General features: G+C 37.1%; 1 protein-coding gene across 9 annotated transcripts in view; it reads right to left on the bottom strand.

Annotated features, from left to right (window-relative positions):
• The window catches only part of CHID1 (chitinase domain containing 1), a 127,468-nt gene that overhangs the window by 49,643 nt on the left and 53,768 nt on the right, over positions 1–24,057 (bottom strand). For all 9 annotated transcript variants that reach the window (XM_056354231.1, XM_056354223.1, XM_056354224.1 and 6 more), the window contains 2 exons: positions 23,118–23,219; positions 20,585–20,740 (listed from right to left, as the gene is read on the bottom strand). In XM_056354231.1, the coding sequence (XP_056210206.1) occupies positions 20,585–20,740; positions 23,118–23,219 (258 nt within the window). The remainder of the gene's footprint in view (positions 1–20,584; positions 20,741–23,117; positions 23,220–24,057) is intronic.

Genomic DNA, 24,057 nt, shown 5'->3' on the forward strand with positions numbered 1-24,057 from the left:
GTATTTTCATACTTTGCTTTATTAAGACAGGTGAAATTTTCTGTTGCAGAAAACAACCGTGTGTTGCTTGATGCAATCTACAAAACAAACTGATTTCCTGCCCTGCATTTTCTTTGAAGAATGCTTCTCTAATATCTTAACCCTAAACACAGCCTCAGCTTCTAATATGCTAATATCCATCTCTTCAAAATAAAACATTAATTTAAATCGATAACAAAATCCTGAAATTATACTGACAACAGTGTGTAACTCAGAGATACATATTTATAACATTCCTTCCCTACTGAGCGTTATTCTGGAATCACTCAAGTATTTTTTGAAAAAGTATTTTAAAGAAATCATGCTGCTAGATAACTTCTTATTCCATACATTGATCATTTTGTTCTTACTACCTCAATGACTGCCATTATACATAGCAAGGGCAGTTTAAATTCTCTACCACTATGTTTCTGTATTGATCCCCTTGATGAGGCAGCCTGGAGCAAACACCAACCACAAGGTTCCCTTGTTTCCATGGTCTCCAATTCTTACCCGTAAGATTTCAACCTGCTCACGGCTATTCTTCAGAGACAGCTCTTCATAACCTATCCATTTCTTGATATAGAGGGCAAACAACCCCCACCCCACCCCCAATCTCCTTCCTTGCCTGTCCCTTCTGAACAGCTTGTAGCCATTGATAGCCACACTCCAGTCACAAGAGTCATCCCACCACATTTCAGTAACGGCAAGCAGGTCACAGCTTTCTAGAAGCACAGAGGCTTCCAACTCCTCATTTGTTACCCATGTGTGCACGGGTGCAGAGGCACTGTTGGCCGTTCCACCCCTTTAGAGGAACACACCTCTACCAAGAAAATTAATTTCTTTGAGGTGTTTCACCAGGCCCCAGGGAGGCAACAGACTTCCCTAAGAGGAAGGTCTTCTGGCACATTGGACCCTCTGTTCCCCTAAGAAGGGAGTCACCTACCACTATAACCTGTCTTCTCTTCCTCATGGAGGTAGTCACGATACTGGGGGTAGTCCTTTCTGACCTTGGCAACACCTCTGGCGTAGATGGAGCATCATCCACATCATCCATTGACTGATCTGCCACAGCCAGAGCCTCACAGCTGTTGATACGAGCACCCGGGAAGGCTAGGTGGGCAAGGAGGGGGCTCACCTGCCATCCTGAGCATGGACTTTATTCACATCCATTCACTCCTTCTATTCAAGATACTCCTTCTGCCTGGCAGGGGGAGTACACAGGATCCCCATTATCCTGGGACTGGTTTTTTTGATGGTGTCTGTTCCTGTCTCAGGGAAGACAGAGCATGGTTCCACCAGTCTAAATCTTTCTCATTTCCCTACTAATGACCCTGTGTCCAACTCTTACGTACTTTGAAATAGCAGTCAGGTGGCTGATAAGCGTAGCTCTGTGTAACAAAGTGCAATGTCTTTGAAAATATTGTTTTCCATTTCAAGTAATGACATTAAGTGATTCAAAAGCATTATTTTTATGTTTCTTATAATAACCACACAAACCAGAAATTTATTTTATTTTGCTCACAGTAGCAGATGAATGCACACAAAAATATATAGCTAGTAAAGGGTCATTTGCTACTTGTTTCATGGATTTTGACTAGCATTTGCTTCAAGCTTGAGCAGAAGCTATGTAATATGACTGACGCAGAATGAATTCCATCTTACTCAAATTACTTTGCAGGGCTTATTCTCATTAGAGGAGAAAGCTCCTCAAGTCAAAAAGCAATGGAAAAGATGTTTCAGCCCACCTCATGCTCTGAACTCTACCTGGAATTCAACACAGAGCTTTAATATCTGGATGCATTTGGATCTGCTCAAATAGGATTTAATATGCTTCTATAAATAGCAAGTTGTGTCTAAGTTAAGATATCACTGGTACAGAATTAACTCTTGCAACTGTTATTATATTTATAGGTTAAATATGTATGTTATTATATATATGCAATACTTTATATACACATACGTTTAGAATGTAAAAATGAAATAAACATTTTTATACTGCAAGTGCTTGTATTTCCACTATGACAAAAGCTTTTTTATCAAACAGTTCTGTCTGGATTAATAACATTTCTGCTAATTCTAAAGCACCTAACAAGTTACCATATCAATTAAATGGAACAGAGTCAAATGAGGAAGCTACTATTAACTTCTGGAATAAGAATGTTAATTCTTTTATGTTAACTGGCCTTTTGGGATTTCTAATAGGCTGAATCTTGCATACTGTGGGATTTTAGCATTGACATGTTTCTAATGAGAGGTTAATGAATCTAATCTCTTATACCATGGTAAAACACAAGACTGGGATTCAGGGAGTCAGTTCTGACAGTATTTGGCTGTGTTCCAGCTGAGTTCACTTATTCACAAAAAAGTTTCCATCAGATGCTCCACTTCTTACTGAAACATGAAGTGAGTTGGAAAAGAAAGGTCCCCATGGTGTAGAAGGAACTGTCAGCAACCCAAGGAAAAGGCCAAATTAAAATTGAAATTCATTAACCTTAGCATCTGTCAAACAGTTTTGAAAGGAAGAAGGAAAAGAAGAAAAAAAGAAGGGCAAGTACAGTAGTCTGACACAAACAGAATTACCACGTTTTATGTTTCCCAGAAAACTACCTACAACATCAATAAGCCTTAGTTCTCTGAGAACAGTATCTTTGATAAATAGAAATTTTGTAACCTAGCCAAGTACCATTCTTCACTGACACCTCCATTTGTCTACCTGGCATTTGAATGTGATAAGAATACCTTTTTCAGTCTTCCTTTTCCTGATTTTTTTGTTTCAAAACCGGAATCAAACCCCTCTACTTTTTCCAAATCCTTTCCTTAAGTAATGTAAAATTCAGGAACAGCTTGCAGTCATGTAAGGTAGAGACTTTGTGGGAAAAAACGTGAAAAAAAATTGAAAGATTACTTAGAGATAATGAAGCATCTCTACAGGACCGAAATCACTAACGGGAAGACAGTGCCTTTTTTAATTTGTACTGTGCTTATGGAGTCCACATCTGGGTTTCCTACATGCTACTGTAGTGCAAACAATGTATGATAGCAGTCTGGCAAAAAATCTTCTGCTCTATTAAAAAAAAAAATTTTAAGGTTTTGGTGGTATTTAAAGATGAAAGACTACAAGGTGAAAAGCAAGACTTAGTGCTTATTGAGACAAAAATTAAACAAGACCAGCACTACCAATGCAAAAGAAAAACAAAAGGCAAGCATAAATTTTAAATGTTTCCTCTAAAATATACTGATTAGAAAGCTACCTAATATTACATCTATTAAATACATCTGCATCTATTAAATAATCTATTTTAAATACCTAATTCCCAAATGTGAAAACAATAACTACATTAACAACAAGCTTTATAATTTAACAACAGCTTTGTAGAATAATTTGGCTTGTTTCAAGCAGAATTGTTAACATTGAACAGAATTTTATTTTTATTCACTATTGAACCTTTCACGTGAATAAACTGCTCAGCTTGAGTACCTGGAAGAGTTGACACAAGTAACATGTAAGGACTCTTCCTCAGGAAATAGAACAAGTTAGTGATAGACATTGAAAGATGAAGTCTGTATCTGATACAGCAGCTAATAAAGGAGGTTTCTGAGGTCATCTTAAATGTGATTACTGACACCAATGAGATCATGGCTCTGCAATCCACACAGATCTATAATTCTTCTTATTTATTCCCCATGCTGCATGCGTTAGTGTACAGGTATTTCAGAGAGGTAATCAAGCACGCCGGTTTCCCAGGAGGGGTGCAAGAAGCTCCACCATAGTCACGCACACCCTCAAGGTGGCTGGCCTTCTGATACTCATCTTGGGAGGCAGCTAAGGAACATACACTGCTGCTCTAATTCAGTTCCCTCTACCTAACGGAACGCAAACTTTTCCCAGTTGAGATTTACGTGGATGCTCTGGCAACCAGTGACAGCTTATGGTAGGGAAGCTTACCCTCTTCACAACCATGATTTATAATTTACAGCTCTGCTAAGCCACCTATACTCAGAAGAGTTTTCCTATCTTTGAGAACTTCAGTTTTCCTATCTTTAAGAACTTTGGTCTTTGTCAAATTTGGTTTAAAGTAGTTCATATACTGAAAAGACACTGCAGAAAACAACTGCATGGACAAGCTGACTGACAGAGACAATACGAGTCATAAAACTTTTTTTCTTATGAAATCAAGAAAAATAGTAATAATCTGGATGACCAAGTGTAGAATATTCAAGGTATGAAATTTAAAGTAAATCCAAACAATGTATTTGAATACTAATATATATGAAACATGCACAAGCACCTCAAAAGCAAATAAAACTCAGTGAAACTTCAAGCAGTTCATAAAGAGATACTATTTTTCATTGCTAGTTCAAAATTCACTCTTTGGCATCTGAATACATAATTTACTTTAGCTCTGTCCTTAAAACAGTATTTTTTTTGCAGACTAATGAATACTTGAAATTTGTTTTTATATATTTTACATTTCCTAGCAATTGGAAGCACAATTCTGCAATTTAACAGTGCCATATCATAGGTAAATAAATAAACACATTTTATGCAAGTTATTCAGCCCGTCTTGCTGCTTTTCAAATGTTGCTTCTACTACACAGCTGTGAATGAGTAGCATCCTTCCTTCATCCCTCTCTGCTTAGCTTCCTGTTAGATTTCTTCTTGCCTAAAATACAGCTCTTTTTCAATACTAGCAGGTCAAAGTGATCAAAATTCCTGTAATAATACTTCAAATATTTAACTTATATTTCAAATTTATTTTAAGATTAACATGTTCTCTTGCCACCCTCACTAGATCTTGACTTCAATTTCAGACGTTAATCTAATTCACTTTCTTTGGGAACTCTGGTTCCTTATTTGGTTTAGGTAAATTCCAACTCTGGCACCAGTAATGTCCCTTTTTGGTGCTGCAGCACTGGGAGAAGGTTTAAGCTTCTTGGAAGGCAACACACTAAATACCAGCTCAAAGCATTCTTATTTGAGAACTTTTTATTTCAATGTGTCAAAGTTTGTAAAATATGTAGAATTTGGAATTATAAACTGAATAACTTTTTAAAAATATGCTTTAGCACAGTGTAGAATAAGAGATAAAGAATGGGTATGGTGAATTTTCCATGAGGTGAAGACACAAATAAAAAATATGTAGTAGAAGTATTAAAAGGTTTTTAATAAATAGCTGGAAAATCACACATCAAATAACAAGCCTAAACAGAAAAACACGGCAAGTATAATGAGATTTACAGCACTGGTAACGTTATTGGACTGTTATTTGTTTCCAGCATAGAAAAAACCCATTACAATGGGCCTCTGGTACTGCAACAAGACAGTATCATACATCCTTCTCTGACAGAAGATATTCTTTCTTGAATGAACAACATTCAGAACTTTAACTCTGTACACTAACATGGGGGGGGGGAAGTCACCTGGAATCTCCTCAAAGTCATTTCAAAGCAGGTGAAAGTATTATGACATCCCTAGACCATCCTTGAACATATAGTTTCAAGACAATCTTCTACTATAAAGAGGACACTATAAAATGACCTTCCTTGTTTAGCTGTAATGGAGGAAAATGCTGCCAGTTAATACTGTGAAGGTAGAGATATCAAATGTCAACATTTTCAAAAACACATTTCCAAAATCCAAACCAAGATCCCTTGTTGCACAGTATTCCAGGATTACTCTTAATAAAGGCCAAAAAATCCTCACAATAAAGCAACTCACTCGCCAAACTCTAAACTTACTCCATTTTTTTCAAGGCTGTAAAAAATAGCCAAAGCAGCTCCCCTTCAGCAGGCTATCAAATAAGGCTATCAAATATTCTATGACTATATTTTATTTATTCTCTCCCAGTAGCTCTGGCAACCATAAAGCGAAGGGAACAGAGGGCAGGACCGTTATGCAATGGAGTGCTGGAGAAAAGATGAGTTCTCCGGCTCTTTTCAGGAGTTGATTCTTGTACCATTACTTGCCTGATAAAAATTATTTACCTGAACCACTATTAGTATAACACATGTATAGGAAGCAGAAGTTCAGCTCATTTCCCATGAGAGTGAATTCTGCACACACCCCCCACCAACTTTACAGCAATCCTGGTGGAGGTTTTGCTTTTTTAATAGACTCCACATCTGCCATTTTTTCTCCCTGTCAAAAATTTATCCTCTGGAGAAATTGTCTGGAGAGAAAAGGCAAAGTGACTCCATTCACGATGATTATATTTAGCAATAAAATGAGACAAAAAAATAGCAAGAGTCTGAAGATGCAGGATACAAGGCAGAAATGAGGGTAATAGGAAGGGCCTTTAAGAGAAATCAGAAGCATCAGGAATCAAGAACAAGAGAGAATGCCAAGGACTCATTAAATAACATTAAACATATATGATTAAAGTAATTCAAGAAACTGGAAAATACGAAAAGCTATTATTGAGTAAGGCAAAACACATCTCTGCTTTCAGCAAAAAGATCAGATGTTCCTTCTAACACTTCAACAAAAAACCCCAAACAAAACAATAGCATAGTCCAGTTAAGGTCTCTAGCTGACACCCAAATATTTATTATGCTATTACTGCCCACTGTTCCTGAATTTTGCATTACCTAGCTCTGAACAATTTACCACAGCCTTTTTATGTTAAGTGGTATCTTTTCAGATTTAGACACAGAAGTGCTACAAAAGCACAAACTGCAGATTGAAATTAATTCCAAGCTGTTTCATCTCTACTAAAAATCTCAATATTTGTGGAATTTGAAATGCAGATCTCTTACCAGCAATACTCCTAGAACTAAAATACATACATGTCTGCTTTTCTGATAGTTCAAATAACGGGGAAGAGGTTAAACAAACTGCTACGGTTTCACAGAGAAGTCAAGAGCACAATTGAGAAAGAAAATGAAGAAGAGCAGGTTTAGGTTTACTAAAAAGTCTGCCTTTTCATCATCATATTCTTTTCCTCACCCTTCAGAAACATAACCTTGAATTTTTATCTTTCTAGTCAAAAGAACAAGGCTTTTTCTCCACAGATGCCTGAGTGTTTTTAATAAGCTTTCCTACCATTTGCTTTCCAAACTCCACAAGAATTTTAGTCCTCCATTACAGTTGGCTTTGGAGGAGGGATGAGGGGCTTTGTTGCCCCCAGCACAGCACTGTTGGTTATCAAGCATATTGACTGGAAATACAGTTTTAGTAAAAATACAAAGGAAAGGAAAGCATTTACACAGCACCATTCTCCTCAGCTACCTTGGTGGCAGTAGCCCATATTGAAAGACGCAGGCCTCAGTCGGACAGTCCTAGCAAAAACACATCCTGAAGGCAGAAAGTCCTATGTCACAAGGTCAGGTTAAGGGACAGCTTAAACTTAGAATAATAAAAGCTGTATTTAAACATAAATAGGAACCATTTCATGGAGGTGCAAAAGGCAGGTAGGTCACCTAATTAAAAGCATAGTTTCAAGCGATGGGATTCGAAAGTTCTGGTCAAAGGCCATAAATGCAACCTTAAATTATATGGCTACTTCAGGACAAACTGACTATTTGAAGCCGCTCATTTTTGTTAAAGCAGTGGAACAGTTATTCCAGATAAAGATTCCACTGAGCAACGATTGCTTTATTATTCTATTAAACTTGAAAGCATGCCTACAGAAATTAGTCAGTACATTACAATGATTAAAATGGCAGGCCACTAATGGAAAGGGAACAAGAGAATCTAAGGACATTTTGTGCCATTGCATTAGAGCATTATAACATGGTCAGCTACAACATATGTTACGCCTAACATCCTAATACTAAAACTACTTGGGGTTTATGTATCCTTAAAAAGATAGTCGTATTAAATGGCAAGATGCTCCAGCCTTTAACAGCTATGAAATATTATATACAGAAAACCATTGCTCCACATACTAAACCAAACAGCTTTATAAATAAGTTAAATTCAGAATTTGAGCATTTTGCAGTAAATAAGTATATAATTCTATACTTATGCCCCAATTTTATGCTTTTTATTGCTTTCTTCAACACCCAGCACCTGCCTAGGAACAGTCAACCTACTTTTTTTTATAATACGACTCTCAGACTTATTTCTGCAAGGATATTTTTCCCCGTATTTCTACAAATACTGCTAGTTCAACTTATCTATTATTGGCTACCAGAGAATACAATTAGACTGGGGAAAGTAAAATCAGCTTTAAAACTGACATAATAGTACTGAATAAATAAATATACTAGTATTTTTCACATTCTGCATTTGTATAAATGTGGGAAGGTTAATTTCAAAAGCCTTCTCTCTCCCATTACTCTTCTTGCCTTTACATTTGATTTTGTGCTGGCTGAGGACTCATTTTCATGAACCAGTAGTTTTTCAATGGATGTGGATTATCTGAGCTGCAGGCTTTAAGTGTAAAATATGCTAAAAGAGATAAATGTTCAAATGTGTTTCTCATTCCTAATAACAATCAAAACAAAGATTTCAAGCTGAAAATTTAATGTGAAAACAAGCTCTGAAAATAAATTTATTATCCTGTGAACAAGAAGTTTTTATTGTATAAATCAGCAGCTTTTTAAAAAAAATCATCTTAGTATACATCCAATTACAATAATTCAGATACCAAAAGAAATTCAAGCTGCCGAAATATTTTACTTGCAGAGACTTTCCAAACTCACACAAGAAGGGACAAAGACATTTATAGAGCAGACAAACAAATGTTGGAATCAAAGAAAGATTCAGAACAGTGGTTGAAATATAAACAGCCAAATAAAAAAATATAACATAGATTACCTAATACTACTCTAGTGGTCTGTGAGTGTATTTTGAAATTTGGATACTAAAAAGGTAGAAAAAAAGAGAGTAATACTTTTTTAAATATCCATTCTTAAAATTTTAAACCCTCTATAGGTATCAGACAGCTTCAGTGGTTTTTCTACACACAATGTACAGAAATAACATTGTTAAAACTCCAAAGATAGCTTCCCATGTGAACAGAAACACTCTAATTTCAAATAAGAAGGTGTCAACATGTGGCAGAGCAGAGTGTGATCTTAAATTATGTCCATTGCTAAGAAGGGGATTCTAGTAACTAGCTGCAGTGAACTTGGAGAAAGTGAATGGAAAAGAAATTATTTAGAATGTAATTCTGAACTGCATGTGTCAACATATGCACATTACTGTCATTTGAAACAAATAGTTCTATGTCAGCTCTAGAAAAAAAAATTTTCTCCATGTTCTAAAACTACTATTTTTGAAGACATTTGCTATTCCTTACTGCAGCTAAAAGAGAACTTATATTCCTATTCAAGATCACTGAGGAGACCTTCAGAACAAACTGCTCCACCTGTGGCCACAGACTCCCTAATGCTTAAATGTAGCTACTAATACACTTGAAGATTTTACATTTATGTTCCTAATATACTCCTATTTATACACTTCTTTCTCATGGTTCTATAAAACAGATTCTAACAAAATACTGCTCATCCTGGAAGGTCTTACTGTATATAGTAATGCATGCCATCACTCCTCTATTATGCAGCTTGATGATGACCATTTCACAACAGACTAATGGCAAGCAATTTCTTTGCAAATTATCAGTGTTTAACTTTGGCAAGCTCATGATTCAATATCAGATTTTTTCTTCAAAAACCCACAGATTTTCAATTATTCTTAATACAGCTGCTAAATAAATGCTGCCAGTCAACTACAGGGTTCCAAGAATATCTTGTGATATTCCCTTTACAGTTTTTCTCAAGGAAGACTCTAGGGGTAAGGAGCAGAAAGAAAACTCTTCATTTTAGAAGAGGTTTTCAGACCTGATAGAAATGTATTGCTGGGCCTCTGTAAGCTTGGCATATTACCATCAGTGTTACAGGGCTTTTTTTTTTTTTTTTTTTTTTTTTTTAATCTGGGGAGAGACTAAATTTACTTTACATTAATCAAGCACCTTAGTTTCTCCTGACTCAAATTTTAATTTATTTTCTTGATACAAAGCTGGTTTTGGTTGACAGTTTCCTTCACCAGACTGATCAGTTTTCTTTCACTATTAGATCCGCACGGAAAAATGAAAATAACTAAATATTCCTGAGTATAACTGTTTCTAAATCAGAAGAAGTATCACACAATACTGCTATACTTGTCTATGCTTTTAAATGGAAGCACTGTGTCTGCTGCTCTTATCAACTCACAGTTCTAAAAATCTTATAATTGGTATCTCCAAGTAAAGCTTACAGAGATACCGACACTTAAGATATAAACCTTTGCAACACGATATTCACTTTACACATACAGATGCTTATAAAACTGCTTACCAGGCAAACTTAAGAGCAATTATAAATGACAAACATTAACTATTCCACCCTTTTCCCTCTCTTCTAATTCATTTTCCCGAGGATGCACACATCACCAAAAGGCAATTGTTCAGGTGGCCTTCAATGTGCAAACTCAAGTACAGAAACAAACCCTCGGTAAACCAAACACTTCAGAATGCCTGGACCCAGCTAAAACATGATGACAAAAAAAAAATTATTTTAAACATTACTAGAAACAATGCAATCCCAACACAGAAGAAACTAGATGTTTATTTTGTAACTGAGCAACAATCAAGGTAATACAAGATAGCTACATCGTATTTATAACTTAAAATTTCAGCGTTAACTGCAGAGACACTTCCATTGTGTATTCACTGGGTAATGAGGGCTCAGCTATGCCAGTCTGCAGTGATCATATCGGTTTCCCAGGTTTGGTACATAAAGGTCTCCCTAAGAATGCACGTCTGATTGATCTCTCTCCTTATGCTCATAATCCACAAATGCTAAAATCTAGGACCAATTCTATGGATTATTATTCCCAATAGCAATCATAACTTCACTTGCACTGTCAATACTAAAATATATTCCACTTCTATATTGAGTTTTCTCAAACTGTCTAGTGCCTCATCACTAAAATGCAGAATTCAGTGAAATGTAGCTATATCTAAATCCATTAGAACTTATTAAAAGCAGTGTAAGAATATGGAGAGTGACAGCTTCATCGACTTTTACCTTTCCAGGTTTATGGCTCCAAGTGATCAGCATATTAAACACAGACCTCTAACCCACAACTAATCCTCAGCTGGAAACACTGTAAGAAAATAAATTACTGGGACTCAAAGCCCAGGACTCAGAGAAATTCTGCTTTCACTCAAACAGGAAAAAATTAATTTTCTAAAACACTGATGTCTCTACATTTTGGTAAATACAAGGAAACACTAATGGTAAGATGACCTTCTCTGGGTTTTAACCATTGCAGTAGATAATTTTATATTCAAGATTGTAAGCACCATCTGCCATCCACACTCCCACCCTGTATTTGAGGCTGGCAGTAGGACTATCCCCCAATCTTACAGAAAGTGGGTCACAGAACTTACAGACTCCATCTTAACCCTCTCGCCTGATCAACGTTCTCACTCCCAAACAGGGAACTGCATGTACCTGCTCTAAGGCTGGCGGCACAGCTACCTTGAACTTCACAGAAAATACTGTTCTCGAAAAATTTTCTTTCCCCTCCCCAACCTTAAGGGCAGGTAAATAACAAAAAGCAGAAGCTATCTACAAAAGGTTTACAAAGATGTGTATATGGAGAGCTCCTTACTTTTTTCAGACGGTTTCTTTCTAAAACAGGGTCACAAAACTAACATTTGATTTAAACATGGAAATGACATACATAAAACTGTCAGAAAGAGGTAACTATTTAGGATATATAGATACATTTTGGGCATGATCTTGTAAATTTCACTGAGTTTCCAAATAACTCATTTCTAATAATTTTCATAATACTGTATTTTTTTCCTCAAAGTAGATTAAGTATCAGTCTGCCTCAATTTCCATTTTAGACATGAACAGCACTACATTCCAGTAACATTCTGAAATATAACTCTCCTATTTTAGAGCACAAAATCAAAAAACTATTTAACCTAAAATTTACTACTCTATTTCTAGATCCATTTTCCTACAATAGGCATGAACTAATCGGGGGGGGGGGGGGCGGGGGCACCCTACCTCCCTCTACTGCCTTGTGTTAATAATATACTGAAATAGCTCATAAAAATGTAAAGAAAAAATTATTGGACCTTATACTGCTACTGAATGTTATCAACAGAAATCTCATTCAGTCACCTGCTGTATAACTCCAAGTGCAAACAAGCTGTTTGCACAGATCAAAATTAATGTTGTGGAACATACTTGCACTTCTATTACTTTAAAGAGTATGTAGCTATGTGCTCCATTACTATTTTCTTTAAGTATGACTTCAAGGCTTTGAGCCCATTCCTAAGTCTTACATATTTCCATGCTGGCTCTTGACTTGGTTATCAAGTCCTCCCCATCCAGAATTACATCACTCTGCACACATTGTTGCTGTGATTGCTGCTTTTCTCTAAAATTGTAGTAAACGTTCACATAAAATTTTTGCTCTCTGAAACAACTGCACAAAAAACACAGCCTTGAGAATTGTTAAAATATTTTTATAGAAATGTTTTCACTGCCTTATGCAAACAGTATTGAATATGTTTTGTAACTTTCACTTTCTTTTTTTAATTGTACTGTTTAAAAGCATTGTGCCAAAATCAAAGGAGGCATTTAGATTGATTCTGGCTATAACGAACTTACAGCCCACATCAGGACTGAGCTTTTACAAGAAAAACTAACACCATACTTTAGTATTCATCATGGAGCAGTCTCAGAGTACATGAAATAGATGATTCTTCTGAATGAAATAACAGCAGAAGAGGTACTCCAACTCCAATGAGTTTCAGTCCATAAGACCAGACTAGAGTCATCCCAAAGAAAAAAAGCCCCAAGGACTCACTGTGTAAGCACTGGGTCCTCAGTACCACTTTTGTGCCTGACAGCATACACATAACCAAGTAATGAAGACATGACTTCAGCAGGTCAGGAAAAAAAGCAAAGAACTGTACTTTATCGGGAATTACTCTAAGTTTCAGAGTTTGCTAAATAAAGCTTTAGCAAATGAAGGAGTATGAATATATAAGAAGTCAATTACAACCAACTGAAACTATATTATACAGGGACATGGTTTAGCGATGGACTTGGCAGTCCTGGGCTAACAGTTGGATTTGATGATCTCAAAGGTCTTTTCCAATCTCAGTGATTCTATGTTTCTACATTTGAGTTACTTCCTTTGAGAAATAAAGTTCATTCCAACTTTTAAATCTAGACTGATGATACTCAGATTAGTTTCAACAGACATATAAAAAGTCGTATTTTGGTTTTAATTCTGACTGCTTCGCCACAGTCATGGCAATTCAATTCACTGAACGGACTAGTGTTAAAATTAGGTAATAATGATCACAAAATCAGTTTAAGGTACAAATATCTCCAAGCTGCTTTCTTTTAAGGCTTAAAAGCTTGTCTGTTAAAAAACCCAAGCAACACATCAAACAATGCCCCTCCTTCATCAAAATACAAATGATCTCATTAATGTCAATTTTCTAGTAAAAAGAACAGACAATCAGAGTCTGGCTCTGTTTAAGTTGCAAGATAAACAAGCCCTATCTTACGGTATCTGTATTCAGAAACATGTATTCAATTATTTTCAAGACAGCCTGATTTTTCAACCATCAGACATGCTAATCGACAAAGAATTGTTCCACCTCATCAAAACCAAAGGAGGAAGCAACTTAGACATAAAACAGCTGGGAGGGGCAAGAAAAAACAAACAATACAGAACAAAACCAAAACGAAACCACAAACACAAACAAACCAAAACCCCAGGATCTTAGAAAAAGGTCAAAAACTCTCCCAGGCTGGAAACAAGCAAAAATATCCAGTTGCCTGGAACCAACGCTTTAGTCCATGCATCCCTGTCAGCAGTGGCTAGGTACGAGGGTGATTGATAAATTTCATCCAGTCTTTTCGTTCAAGAAGAGGAGGACTTCATGCCTTCAGAATCAGAAGTTTCCCGGAGGAATCTATACTGCGCATGATCCCGCAAGTCAGTACAGTGCACTTCGCCAGCTCTAGGCTAACTTGTATAAAGACAACAAGCAATTTCAGGAGGCCCTGTTCACACTCATCCCCAGCTGACCTGCAGTGTGACTGAACACAATGAGCACCTGGTAGTGGACAGTCAACACCAGGCAAAAATTAAGCATTATCCTTTCAGCACTGAGCATGAGAGAGGACGGGGCAATGGGAGCCAAGGGACTGAGAGTGGAGGAACCTGGATATGCACAGTGTTACCTATGTTCTTTGTTAATCACTGTGTATTTGAAGAGATTCAGTGAGGGCTAGTAGTGGTTTTAGATCCACCACCACTAGTGACCTCACAAGCCCAAATAAGGCTTCCAAAGCAATGAGTTATTTTTTACTTTATACCAGGTGCAGACACCCACATGCAATTCTATAAATGTAAGCAAATTTAACTTACCAGAAAGGTTTCCAGCCCTTCCCTTAGTTTCAAACCACAGAAGTATTTTTCCCCCAATTCCAACATGCTATCTTCTAATCATTAGAGTACAACAATAAGACAGTAAAGAACTGTATCATTATTATTATGTCTACATTTGACTGCCTAAATATTGCCTGTAGCAAATTTACTGTTAAAAAAGATCCTGAGAGACAGAGAAGAGTACATTTCACAGCCATATGCCCACCACTTAAAATGTACATAACTGACTACATTGTTTTTTAAAACAGATGCACTGAGATATGCACGCTCACCCACAGCCAATATGCCACTGTACAACTGAACTTCAGAACCAATCGTCTGCCTAATAAACACAAGCCACCTTTCCCTCATTTCAGAAGAAATAAGGAATGCATTTTACATGAAATGCAATTACAACTGCTTTTGTATTTAACATCATATTCACAACTTGGACAAGCTGAAATACTATCATAATTTCACTTTGTAAGACATTCTGTCTACTTTATATGAATTAACTAGTCTAATTTTCAGCTAACAGCTCACGCCTACTTTCCTTTCCTAAAGGGAGGGTGGGACAGATATACAATGGAAACCACCTAGAACAAAATATCCCAGAGGGAACTTAATGGAATAAACTTCTTGAAAAAGTCCTGAATTATTCAGATATTTGTAAAATAGACATAACTTCTTTCCAATTCCAGGCCCAGCTGTAGCTTCTCCTCCTATCACTGCCATGATTTTATCATCTGGTCTGGCAGTACAATTTAAAAAGAAAGAGTTTAACAGTTTCTCCAATGAAGCAGAGAGGTGGACAACAGATCGAGAGGATGTTCAATCCTACAGAGAGAATTCATCCATCAGTTTATTTGAAACATTGGTATCTCCCCAGTGTTACATAAACTATGAGCAAAACGGATTAAATCAGAAGACAGAATGCAGAGAAATAATGGAAATCCTGAGAGAATTACAGTATGAAGAGAAATGCCGTAAAAGCCTTGAAGCTTGAAGAATAAAAGCATCCCTTGCACAAGTTTTTTGCTACCTTCTGTAAGACAAAATCATGAGTCACAGTTGGCCCAAATCTTCTTAAATTGCTGCTAATAAAGACACTGCCATGGTAATTCAGGGAAAAAAACTCACCTCTAACTGTTTCTAAGTACCACTTTTATTACCTGCTATTTACAGAATGGCAGGCAGCCAATAAAACTCTCAGTAGAACATTCTCACATAGCTTGCAAGTCATCTTATTTTCTATCTCTGAACAGCACAATGCATTGTCAAATTAGTTTCTCCCTTGCTTCAACTGGCAATTTATTATATCAATCTTCTTAAATGTGTAAAAATTAACATAAAAATCCCTACTCAGATTCCTTTAAATATAAGGCAAGCACACACAGCATTGTCTCACAACCGTAGAGTTATTCACGTATCTATTTTCAACAGCTACATTTGGAACAAAAGCAGAACGTACTCAAAAGTTATATACAGCCAGGTGAACACCCGAGATGTATCTTCCCTCTTTCAGCACTACACACACCCCCACCCCAGAAGGACAAAATATCTTTAACACATTAAATTTAACAGGAATGCAGTCAATAAAGAAGGCTGATTTATTAAACCTAAGTGGCACCCTCGCCACATGATAGGCTTTGATATACATTGCTTTTAATTCACAGCTAGCAATGAAGTTTATGAATTCCATTTTGGCCCAGGTCATAATGGCTACAGATTTTAGATGGCACAGAATAGAAAACACCGGTGCACTGCTGCCTAACTTCCCATGAGTAGGCAAAAGAAAACAATGGGCACTACCACAACTGAAATATTCTGTCCCAATGATTAAGAGAGATTCTGAAGAGCAGATAACTAAAGGCAAAAAAGCACATCAGAAATAAGAAGCTCATGAAATTGAAGGGCGTGCTGACCAACTACAGGTCTCAAAAAGGCCTCAAAGGTAAAGATTCTGCAGAAAGGATAAACAATTTCTTAAGCTTCAGGGTATACTGAAGAATTATTTACCTAACACATACACTTTTGAGGTGAAGAAGAAATATTGTCAGGTTGTGGTATCAAGAGGACATGCTGGAACAAACTGATCGTTAGAGCAGCAAGTCAGCAACACCAGATGGTTATGTTCTGACAGGTTTTTAATATAGTGGTAAGTTTTAATGACTGCATCCTAGCAGTTCAAACACCTGATCCTTGACAGCCAGAGGGCAGAAAACATTGCCAGAAACACTAGAGGTGATCTAGGGAATCACAGGCACAACACCTTTATTTCAGGCTTAGCATTTCAGAGAAAATACGTCAGAACGAAGTATACACAGAAATGTAGCTTCCCTGCAGCTGAACAACAATGGTACTTGTTTGATTAAAGCAACAGAATGTGCTATAATCTCTGAGATTGACTGATATTAACAATATCTGTGATGGAGCTGCAAGATAAACACATTATTACTGCAAATACAAGCTGCAGTTCCTACTGTAACAACACCCAACAACAAACTACATTGTGCTCTAAAAGAATTTTTTTCCATTTCATTTGATCCCAATATATATACACATACTCAAGCACATACACATATGCATATTACTTCTCATGGCATATATGAAGGAAAAAGCATATTTATGGAAAGGTTGTGTATCTTTTCAGCAAAATGTTAGCCAAGTACTTCTGTCTTTAAGTTACATCCTGCAATAAAATTATTCTGCCAGATATTTATCTGCTAGATGATAATATTATCTGGAAATAGGAATTATATTGAAAGTTATTTTATGAACTTCTGCACTGAAAAAATATTCAGTGAATGAAATCGACCTACATTCAGAGCCTCTTTCCATCACATAATTCCTATCCTAAAGAAAAACACAAGCACAAGACCATCAAAGGCTTTTGCACTCTGCATGTAATCCTATGTATAAACTATAATAATAATCAATTTAAGTGCATACTACATTTACATCAAACAACCTGAGAATATAGTTTGCCACTGAAGCTTACAATTGTCCAGCTCTCTTATTAAAGATGATTAGATTCCAATGAGTATGTTTCAACAAAACAGTGTGCACGGGAGCACTGGCATGCTGGAGACCTGTACGAGTGTCCTGGCTTCAGCTGGGACAGAGTTAATTTTCTTCTTAGTAGCTGGTGCAGTGCTGTGTTTTGGATGTGGTGTGAGAACAATGTCGATAGCACACTGATGGTTTTAGTTATTGCTGGGTCATGTTTATACTAGATCAAGGACTTTTTGGTTCCTTGGGCCCTGCCAGCCAGAGGGCTGGAGTGGCATGGAAACTGGGAGGGGACACAGCCAGGACAGCTGACCTGAACTAGCCAAAGAGGTATTCCACACCATATGACATCATGCTGAGTATATAAACTGGGGGAGAAGAAGGTGGAAGGGGGGGGGGGGGCATTTTGGCATTATGGCGTTTGCCTTCCCGAGTAACCGTTACACGTGATGGAGCCCTGCTGCCCTGGGGATGGCCGGACACCTGCCTGTCCATGGGAGGTATGGAATGAATTCCTTGCTTTGCTTGCATGCACAGCTTCTGCTTTACCTATTAAATTGTTCTTATCTCAACCTTTGAGTTTTATACTGCTTTCTGATTCTCCCCCCCCATCCCTCTGGGTGAGGGGGTATGAGCAAGTGGCTGCGTGGTGCTTGGTTGCTGGCCAGGGTTAAACCACGATGACAAGTAATAAATTTCAGATGCAAAAACCTGAAGAGAAATCTACAACAAAAAAGCTGATACCCACCATACTGCACCTAACTGAATAGATTTTGAATTAATTTTAATACCAGTAACTTAGCTTAACATCGCTACCACCACACCATATGGAGGGTGCCCTAAAAGAGCCATAACTCAATCCTTCAACACTTTTCACAGGTCATGACTAACACTGGATTACAGTAACCAAGAAACTGGAAGCTCAAGTTCACTAAGGAGCCAAGGTGAGAAAAATAAATAATCAAACCATCCACTGGACACAGCTTCTGAGCAGCCTTTCTATGTTGCATGTGGCAGATAGAAAATTGAGAAGGAATAGGATCAGCCTCAGCCATGTGTCTTATTAGAGAACAAAAAAACCTGATGTATGTAGCCAGAGTATTAATAATGGAATAAGAAGGAAGCTATTTTTTTTAGACAGAGGTGGAGAAGAGCATCTCTGAACAAGCTGTGCCCATACTGGGATTCAATTGGATGTGGTAGTGACAGTTTTCAAAGATTCACAGATGCTAGAAAGCAGGACTTCCTTACAAACAGCCTGTTACTAATTAAGGGGCAGAAAGCTTATTTTACACTAATAATTTTTTTTCTGTTTTCGTTATGTCAGAAGCTTGGCCTATTTTGAAGCAGATTTACCTTGAACCTATTTTACTATTACATTACTACACGACATACACAGAAAAGACTAATGCTCAAAAATATATTTCTGGAAAACAAATCTGATGCTGGCCAACGTTTAATATGTAAGGCTGCAAACTGAAAATGAGTGTGTTTTACCTACAAACTCAAAGTCTCTTAAAGATTTTGTCCAGAAATTTGCTTCTGGTAGATATCTGAAAAAACCCACAATATCATGGTCTGCCAACAAAAAATGCGTTAACAGGACCATTCTCTGTATAAAACATAATTGTCTTGTACTGTGTGCCAGTGCCCTACATACAGGTAAACATAGCCTCTTTCAGTAGAAGATTAATCACACAAGACAATTAGCTAGGATATGTTTGCCGTAATTAAAAAGCAACATGAATTAATACTATAATACAGTCCAGAAGAACCTATGAAAAGTAAAAGTAGGTGTCATACTAGTGTACAGTATGTTTTCAAGTGGAAACTTTATTCCAAAAGTTGCAGCTCAGGAAAAAAAGCAAGATCCTTTTATTCTGCTAGGTAACACTATACTCCTACCTGCAAAAGAAACGTAGTATTACAGTAAAGCTACATTAATTGTGCTGAGCTTGTATAATTAGGCTTGTAAATCAACTTTGATTATTGAGTATTTTTCCTTCCCAGCCACTACCAACTAACTTTACAGAAGCCATTCTGATATACTTACTATATACCCTTCACTGTAGACAATGGTTTTATTTTTCCCACCCTGTAGCCATTTGGTTTCTCAGTCAGATTCAGACACAATTCAGCGCTGGGAGAAAACTGTGTCTATGGTATTATACCCCTGCAAACAGCCAAGGTGAAGCAGGAAGACAGCAGAGGCAAGCACGATGATGACAAAGTGTTTGTCTAACTGAAGGCACAGACGCAAAAAATTCAGGCCCTTACTTTATCCAATCCATCTCAGATAGTATTTCAACGCCTAACAAGCAATCTGTTACCATATTGAAATATCCTGGTGTAATGAACTTTAGGAACCTGTGAAAGTGAGAACAGTCGCCTCTTGTGCCTTAAGTTTGTTTCCATTTGGCTCGGTTCCATTTTTTAACTCTATAACAAACTTCTGAACAAACCTGATACGCCTGCCAAATTCACATTGTTTTTCTTGCTTTTTCTTCTGCCTTGACGTACTGTACCCTGACTGCAGTTCTACAAAGCTCACTGTTACTGTAGGTGGCTATTATCCAAAACTGAAACAACCATTTTCCTCTGAGAATCAATATAAAATTTCAGGCTGGCTTCGGAATACTTCCCGTTATCTTGTTATAGATTTTTGTCTCCAGGTGAGCTTATTGCAGCTTTTTGTACTCAAAAGAAACCTGGTGGCATATTGCTGTTTGAAACCAGTATCAAATTTCAAAGTAACAGGTAACAACTTCAGGAGCTGAGAGAAACAATCTTTAGGTCAACTGCACAAACCCCTAAAACGATACAGAGTGTAACAGAAAACTGCAGAACATTTTAACACAAAGACGGAAAACTGCATGTAAAAACATGGATAGAGGAAAGAGGGAAAATGACACAAATCATTTTTCCATAGGAGTTCTGACAGGATAACTGTGCCATCTATCTGCACCTCTGTATAGCGACGAGAAGATAATTTCTTACTCTAACTAGTGAGCTACTATTTCACGTGAAGATTTATCACGTTTGCTATTTCTGTGTTACTAACACATCCATATTTCTAAACCAGAATACTTGTAAAGTTCTGAGTTTTGTGAGAATATATCATACATAAGTACTTACTATCCAGAGAAGTCTTACCTGCTACCAAGTATTGGCTCCCCAGTGGCTCCCAAAGCAGAATAGTCCATGCCATAGAAATTCAGCCCTAGCAGTATTTTATTCCTCCATTTTGAATCAGGATCCAGTACTTGAACACAGGCTCGTACCCAGGGAAGAGGGGAATTTGGACCAGGTCTGTCAAGTCAGCAAAAATCAAACAGGTTGTCAGAAAATGTACACATTCCCAGCCCTGTCTTTTTGACTAGTGTAATTGTGAAGAGCAAACTACAGCACACAAAAATCAGTGAAGGTTAACCTACAGCGCTATGAAGGTTAAATGCACATTCTTCAGTGTCTTGAAGTACTGATGCACAAAACGTGCTTGCCCCACTCTTGACTTCGTGTTTCACCTCTAAGGTGAAGGGACACAAAACTTCTCACAGTGGGCAATAAAAGGTTTCCACCTAGAACATTTTCTCAGTCACCGGGCCTGACAGTTAATTCAAAACTCATAGGACTTCAGTCATTTTTCAATACCATCCTTGATGTTTTTACTATAAACTGGCACAACGTATTGGGACAAAATCCACCATTTACTTTCAGAAAGAACTCTAAAATCAGTGACTGGTAAGCAAGACAGGTTTCAATGATTGCTTACCACTTATTTATGGATAAAACCCTAAATAGGCAATTACCTAACAAAAAGCTACATCAGAAAAAGAGTAGAGCATTAATACATGGAGTTACTGAATTGTCATACATATAGCATCAGGATATATTTCATCAGCTCATTTCATTCCTATCTCAAGGAGCAGGCTTTATGACAAACACTAACATGATAAAAGGAAAAGCACACTCTAGTCTTACAAATGTCAGTATCTTCTACTCCCTACTAATTATCTGTCTCAAAGCCGTTGGGATATCTGTGCCATTAAAACTGAGTGTGCTAATACAGTACAGGAATGTTGCTGGAAATGGTATTCATATTTAAAGGCAAAAATTTTGTGAGGAAAACCTATGTATTTCTTATATTTCATATACTCAGACCAATCAAAGCAAATGCAAGAGAAAGAGATTTGAATTCTTCTCATAAAATCCTTCCTCAGACTAAAAGCATTACATCTCAGAAACTATATTTCAGATACAATAGGTGTGCACTGAAGAATGCTTCTCCTCCTCCTCTCAAGTAAAAAAGATTAGCAGCTCCACAACAGGTCTAAGCAACTTAAAGCACGACTGAAAGCACTGTGTAATGTGACTGTACCATAAAAGAACCTGTGATTTTAACATGGCATAAAGCATGGTGCTGCTTTGATACACAGGGAAGATGTGGTCTATGGCACAGTATTTCAAAATGCATTCAGGGTTCCAGATGGGTTTGTATAGCCTGCACAAAAGCCCTTAGCGCCTCATCTTCATAGACATCAGATCTACCTAGAGGAAAGCTAAACTGGATACCTCTACACTGCATATTCCAGCAAGAGAGTAACAAAATACTGTAATTACTGTTGTAACTTCAGTATGCCTTACTGCGCATGTTCACTAGCCTACTTCACCTACTCCCCTAGGTTGCTAGGCTTGAAGATGCAGACAGACCTGGGCAGAGATAGGAAGGAGATATATAAAATCTTTTCAGAAAAGACAAAAGTTCCTTTCTGTTAAACCTGTCTAGACATTATCAAAATGCCAATATACTACAGGTGACAAAAGTTCTAGTGATGTAACAAACACAAAAAAAGATAGCTTTTCTAAATCTGCCAGTTTACCACAAATATTAACTCTGGACAGCCACCTTGAAGCAATACACAGAATCTCCCAGGAATTCCAAAAGTATATCCTTACCTGTAATCCGGAGATTAAACGAACCATGCTTTTGGAGAACAGTAACATAGTCTCCGTAGAGTTCAAGGACATCTCAACTACATTGCTGTTCTACTTTCACACAGTTAAAACTATTAAGTTCCTGAAAATGAATATTCATGTCCAAGAGTGGGGGTTTGTGTTATTTTTCAGTCAGATCAGCTCCCTGATCTGGTTTGATGAACTGCTGCACAAGCAGCTACACCGGTACAAGGGAGAGACTAGTGGAAAAATGGAAAAACATATCTGCGCGTGTCCACATTAGCAGTGCTGCCAAAAGGCAGTCTGCTGCCTCAGGGTGAAGCAAATGAATTGTCAATTGTAACTTTAAAGCTAATTTTTTCAAGAATGGCACGTTCTGGATTATTCATGTACCTAACCTGCAGATCTGTGCTAAATAACTAAAAAGAACCTGGCCTGGAAAAGAGTAAGCGTCAAGGAACTAGTAAAAGAATAATTTTTTAGTTTGAGTATGAAGCCTGTCACAATACCTGGCTGCCAAATATACACTGCTGTTAAACAATGTCCTGAGTTACTGGCTTGTTCAAATATCACCTATCCTAATTACAAATCCAAAACTTTAGTATCTGATACAGTTAAAACAAACTACCCACTTTACTAAAAAAATGAACTTATACTGTAGATTTAACAGTGACTTAGCTGGGAATCTATTCCTTCAGCAATCTTTTTCTGATGTTAGATGGAGTCTTACCGTTGTGGTGTTGAATAGTCGTATGTCATGAGACTGAAGCTGTCTACTGCTGATGCCAACTGATCAAATTCTTTCTTTGTGAACATTCCCGGCCGGTTAGTCCTTTTAAAACAAAGCAAAACAAAAACAACAGAAAGAGATAAATTACTACAATAACCTGGCTTATTCTCTTCTTTGGGTTTCATATCATTTGATCAGGTAAGAAAAATCTTTCATTCTGAGGTGGCAAAAAACAGATATTTCAGTGCCATTCTTATAATAAATGCCTAAGAACAAAAAAATATTCAATGCTACTTTTGTTGCCAGTGGGAAGAATCAGACTTCCATAGCATACTTACTAAATAAGCACTTCCAGCATGGCTACACAATAGTGATCATGAGGGCTGTGGACTAATCAAATTGCCTTAGGTAGCAATCAACTGAACTCTAAAAGCTTTTACAAAACCTTTAATTGCTTAGCCTGTCAAACTGTTTTTGATGCTTATAAAGCTAAGTTATCTAAGCCATACTTAAATAAATGGATGGGTGCAGCTGTTGATACAAAAACATAAACAAAAGGTAATTTTATTAATCTCAAAAACAATGGTAATTTTGTCTTGTACTGTACTTAAGCAATTTTCTCTCACTAGTGAAAAACACTTCAGTTTCTTTCCACTCCCTTTCAAAAAAGTCCTAAAGAGCAGAAGGCCAATAAACTGCCTGCTTTTAGCAAAAGACTACACAAACCTCTTTTCTGTAGACAAAAACCCCCACATTCTTTACTTGCCTTTTTTTTTTTTTTTTTTTTGGGGGGGGGGGGGGCGGGCCAGGGGGAGAAATCCATTCTACAACCTTTAGGCAAAAGTCTGGTTATGCCTTCTGCACTTCTGCATATCTTTGCATGAAATATGGAACACAACTCTTACTTCCCCATTTTTTGCTTATTCTTGATTTACAAAAT

The sequence above is a fragment of the Falco biarmicus genome, chromosome 10, assembly GCF_023638135.1.
Source record: "Falco biarmicus isolate bFalBia1 chromosome 10, bFalBia1.pri, whole genome shotgun sequence".
In the NCBI taxonomy this organism is placed as follows: domain Eukaryota; kingdom Metazoa; phylum Chordata; class Aves; order Falconiformes; family Falconidae; genus Falco; species Falco biarmicus.